This window comes from Engraulis encrasicolus, chromosome 18 (genome assembly GCF_034702125.1).
Source record: "Engraulis encrasicolus isolate BLACKSEA-1 chromosome 18, IST_EnEncr_1.0, whole genome shotgun sequence".
In the NCBI taxonomy this organism is placed as follows: Eukaryota; Metazoa; Chordata; class Actinopteri; order Clupeiformes; family Engraulidae; genus Engraulis; species Engraulis encrasicolus.
Window position 1 is genome coordinate 41,451,046 of NC_085874.1, and position 5,000 is coordinate 41,456,045.

Genomic DNA, 5,000 nt, shown 5'->3' on the forward strand with positions numbered 1-5,000 from the left:
TCACCAGACATCACATCGATCCCGGAAATGTCCTAGCCTGAAGTATCTTTCTCTAATGGACGATTTTTGCTTATGCTGTACACCTGGCGTGATAGCGAATCATGACACATCACAGTAACAGGAAAGGAGGCGCACACAAGGATTGGGTAGAAGAATGTATGTTGTAGTCGAAAAGTTACATAAGCACACACACACTATTGGTTACAGTCCCTGGAGCAGTGTGGGGTTAGGTGCCTTGCTCAAAGGCACTTCAGCCATGGATGGAGATGTAGGGAGGGGTCAGGGGGGATTTGAACCGGCAACCCCTAGATTTGAAAGACCAACTCTCTAACTAACCAATGGGCCACGGCTGCCCCACTTATGGCCAGCAAAGGGGATTATAGTGTGTTGTAGTAGTGTTGGAGCAGCCAAGCTTGAAATCCTCCGGCTATGAAGTCCATGTATTGTTCCTTACATTTACTACTTAGTAATGACTCAGGACCAACTGTCAAGATGCGTATAACTCATCACGTTTAATACTCAACTGCCTCATATACCATCGAGCCACATTATATATGGCTCCCACAGCCCTCTGCTGGTTATCATATGCCATTACAGTCACGACTTCATTTATCACCGCTGAACTCACTGTGCTTACGTTTCACACAGTTACATGTCACTCTAACACACTAATGTAATTAAGAGTCTCCAATGATCTTTTATCAATAGCAACACAAAGTACTGTACGTGTGTTTGAGGTTTATGAAATGTAATTAAAAGGGAACAACTGTTACTGTAGACAAATGCTAGCCAAGATATTTCTGGAATGCTATTGTTTGCATTGGAGCCACAACAGGCTTCCAGCCAGCTCGTAAAAAAAGTCATGTTTTACACATTCACACTGCTTCCTCTGGACAGCACTCCCTTGTGGTTATGCATGGCATAGGAGGTATTTCAAATCTCACCACAGCACAGCATAGACAAATATGGGTGCTGCTACCAGTGAGGGACAAAAATGGATTCATTAGTTACAATCTAGGGCCACATATTCCAAATGACGTTGTTTAAAGCTGGGGTTGCAGGTTAACCATTTTAAGAATATGTACTATTATGACATCACGTTGGGGGTTCTGCAGGCTCATAGGAGCCTTAAGGGGGATTCATACTTGTCGTGACTGGCGCTACCCTCCTTCATACTTCACTCGCGACCTCACTCGCGCCGTCACGTGACCCAAAATGACGTCACACGCCGTGGCGCGAGCAGCCGTGGCGCGACGTCGTGCACCCCACATTTTTTGTAACTTGTCGTGCGCCACCAGCGACCGTGCAGGTAGGCAGACAAAGCAGGAGTTGCGAAGAGAGGCTACAACTACTGTAGGCTACTACAGAATGGATCCTGCATCATTTTGAGGATAATAAAATGTCCTAGAGAGTTATTTTATCTTCTCTCTTAAATGTTGTTCAGTGAAACAATTGTTTACTTTGTTCAGAAGCACGTTGTGTTCGGGATCTATTTATAAATTCTGCCGCCAGAACAATGCTCTCACATGGTCTTGGAATGATCTGGCAATGTAGGCTACAACAAAAAATATATGTTTCAATGTGGTAAGTCACAAGTCAGACGTTCAGTAGCCCTACAGCAGCCGTGTTTGGCTTTCTATTTTATACATCCATAGAACTCACGCTGCGAGTTGCGAAAGATACTGCCGTTTCTCTCATGAACAGTAGAGGGCACTTCCGACAATGCGAGCGAAAACGCTTTTGAAGTATGAACAGTCTGGCGCAAGTGATGACGTCATTAATGGTTCTCGCGCCAAACGCGCCAAAGTGCGCACGTGAAGTATGCAGAGCCCTTTAGAATCCGGGGGGAGTTCCCCCAACGTGATGTCATACCTGCAACCCCACCAATTCCACCATGTGGTTGGCTGGTTGAATGATCACCAGGTTGAATTAGACAGGTAAAGCAATGGCTGTAAAACATTACAGGCAGTTAAACGTAAAACAGAAAGTTGCCCTGCTGTTTTAAGTTTGTAAATAAAGTTGTGAGTCGAGGCTTTCTCAAGTTGAGTTAACTTACAAACTTAAAGCAGCAGGGCAACTTACTTGTTTTTCCGTCAGGGGTGTCAAACTCAAATTTATAGTGGGCTAAAATGTAAATCTGAAATGAAGTTGCGGGCCAAACTCAATACCCATTATATGAAAAACTATAATAGACATCTGAAATGATCTTGCGGGCCAAATAAAATGACCCTGCGGGCCAGATTTGGTCCTCGGGCCTGAGTGTGACATCCCTGCTCTACATTGTTACAGTACCAAATAGGGATGCAAATTATCGATTAATTCATTAATCATTACTTGATAGCCTTATCAATTGACTTACGATTAATTGATAAGAGGCGTTTCCCCCCCAAAATATCAATGTTTCTGGAAAAAAAACTACTAAATAAAAAAAAATTAATTAAAAATTGAGATAAAATACCACAAGTTAATTCTATTTCAATTCTTTCATCCAAAGGTGATTTAAATATTCCCACTATTCACACCCCTCTTCATACACACTTTTCACATGCCCATTTCACCTGGATCTCTTCTCAGTTGAATTGTCGATTAATTGCGATTCATGTTTTTTAATTAATGCATTGATCGATTAAAGTCGATTAATCGATTGCATCCCTAGTACCAAACATATGCAACCCTCACCTGTAGCAATGCCATCGAATAGAGACAGCACACGGATGGGCTTCCTCTTCTCCGCTACTATTGGAGGATAGAGCCTAGCCGGCTCCTGGGGAGAGAGAGAGAGAGAGAGCGAGAGAGAGAGAGAGAGAGAGAGAGAAAAAGAGAGGGAGAGAGAGAGAGAGAGAGAGAGGGAGAGAGTCAAAAAGAGACAGAGCAAGAAAGAGAGAGAGAGGGAGAGAGACAGAGAGAGGGAGAGAGAGAGAGAGAGAGAGAGAGATAGAGAGAGAGAGAAAGAGAGAGAGCGATAAAAAGATAAAGGCAGAGGAGAGATAGATGGTGAATCAAAGACGCAATTATAGTCCGGAGGGGAGAACATGGGGGAGTAGATAACAGTTCCTGAAACAGAAAATAATCGACTGATACTCTTGGGGAGCGCTAAGGCACATTGTGATGATCGAGATGGAGATTGAGTTAGGCAAAAAAATGATATCCTCATTTAAAAACGACAGTGTGTGACAGGAAAAGTTTTCATATCCAAAATATGAAATATTATGGAGGCAATGCAGTAAATGCAGTATTTTAGAGGAATGCAGTATTCTAATGACTGAAATATTGCAGTAGTACTAGTATCCTGCAGCAGTGCTGCAGTTTTGATACAGGAGTACCGCAGTATTTCATCATAAGCCTCCCAACACTTCCTTGACCTCATCATCCATGTTAAGAGAGCATTTGACACTCTGGAACATACGAAGGGTGTATTTGCATAACGGTGTATCTCCATTTTGTAGAATGTTGGGAAATTTACATTTTTGTATTGGGCATTGGGCATTCCACTGCATTGCAAAATAGATTGAAAAAGTATTTTCTCAAAATATTTGAATGGCAAGAATCCCCATATAGGTGATAGAACCTCTGAACAGTCATTTTCAATGATAAAATGCAAAAGTCAGAAATGGTGGGTACACTGTTTTGCAAATAAACTCTTCTCACACATCCTTTGCCAGCCACCTCACTACCAAAATCAAAGGACCAGGTGCAAAGCACAACAGAATCACAGCACACAGACATACACGCACACGTACACGTACACGCACACACACACATACACACACACACACATACACACACACACACACACACACACACACACACCTTCAAAAAAATGGCATCTCCTGTTGGCATTACGTCACCCTTTGTTTACTTCATTTGTTTTGTTGTTTTGTTTGTCTTTGGTATTCTGCCACTTGACAGAATGTCCACAGACATCACACAGATGGGTATCAACTCAACCTGTGTGTTTTGGTCTATTAATAGAAGTTGGCAGAAAAGGAACGCTTTCAACGACTGAGCAGCTTTTGTGTGGATGACACTTTATTCATCCGGGGACGCCATCTTATCTTTTGCCTGCTTAAATTAGACCCCTTGGGTAACTCTTGCACTACAGGTTGATGAGCCACTTAAACAATTTCACGGTTGGAAAAACCTCTTACTGTGGCATATTAAATCAAGTTCCGCCAACCCAATGGACCATGGAACACCTACTCTAACTCACTAAACACACTCCACACATGTAGAGTCTGACTTATATTTAACTAGCATGGAAGACCCACAGAAGGTTGATTATTGACTGCATTATTTTAACTAAGACAGTAACATCGGTCTTAACTGCCTTAATGCCATCTGTAGCATTTCTGGAACTAAGCTAATTTTACATCTCCCTTTGAGTTAAATTATTGAGCTGTACCTTTCCCCTGCACCTTTCCAGCAGTTCTGGGAGTCTGGCAGTGCAAATTTGACCTCCAAGCTAGCATATAGCATCATTGAATCTAATGGGTCCACCTAGCAGCTAGCTGGACCCATAAGATTCAATGATAATTGCTAGCTTGTAACTAGAAGTCGGATCATAAGACTTGCAGAATCCCATTTCTAATTTAATTTCTACCCCTAACCCTAACGCCTTCCCCTTGGCCTTTGTCCCTTCAAACGGAGCAGTAAGGGGTACAGGGAGGGCATGGTGTTCCGTACGGCGCCACCTCGCAGAATGGCGTTTCCGCAATCAAAACAATGCCATTTGGTGTGATGACAACCATTACACTTATTGAATGGCTCATGTGAAAGAGGAGGTTGTCGTCTTCAAAATAATGCCACATCGACTTACTGTGGAAAATTGTGTATGGGTTGATTATTTGTGCTAAGTGCCAGTTAGCCATGAGCGGCTAGCTTCCGTCGGCCTGAACAAATAAGTAACAGTATTCCGTACACCTGATTTACCTTGAAATGGCGCATTAGCAATGGTTTTCATGCAATTATAATGTTGGTGTGTTTATTTGTTGTCAAGCTAT

The 5,000-nt window shown here is 42.6% G+C and overlaps 1 protein-coding gene across 1 annotated transcript in view; it reads right to left on the reverse strand.

Annotated features, from left to right (window-relative positions):
• The window catches only part of LOC134468250 (DNA (cytosine-5)-methyltransferase 3A-like), a 138,466-nt gene that overhangs the window by 12,597 nt on the left and 120,869 nt on the right, over positions 1-5,000 (reverse strand). Inside the window, exon 16 of the mRNA XM_063222193.1 lies at positions 2,680-2,764. Coding sequence (XP_063078263.1) covers positions 2,680-2,764 — 85 coding nt within the window. The remainder of the gene's footprint in view (positions 1-2,679; positions 2,765-5,000) is intronic.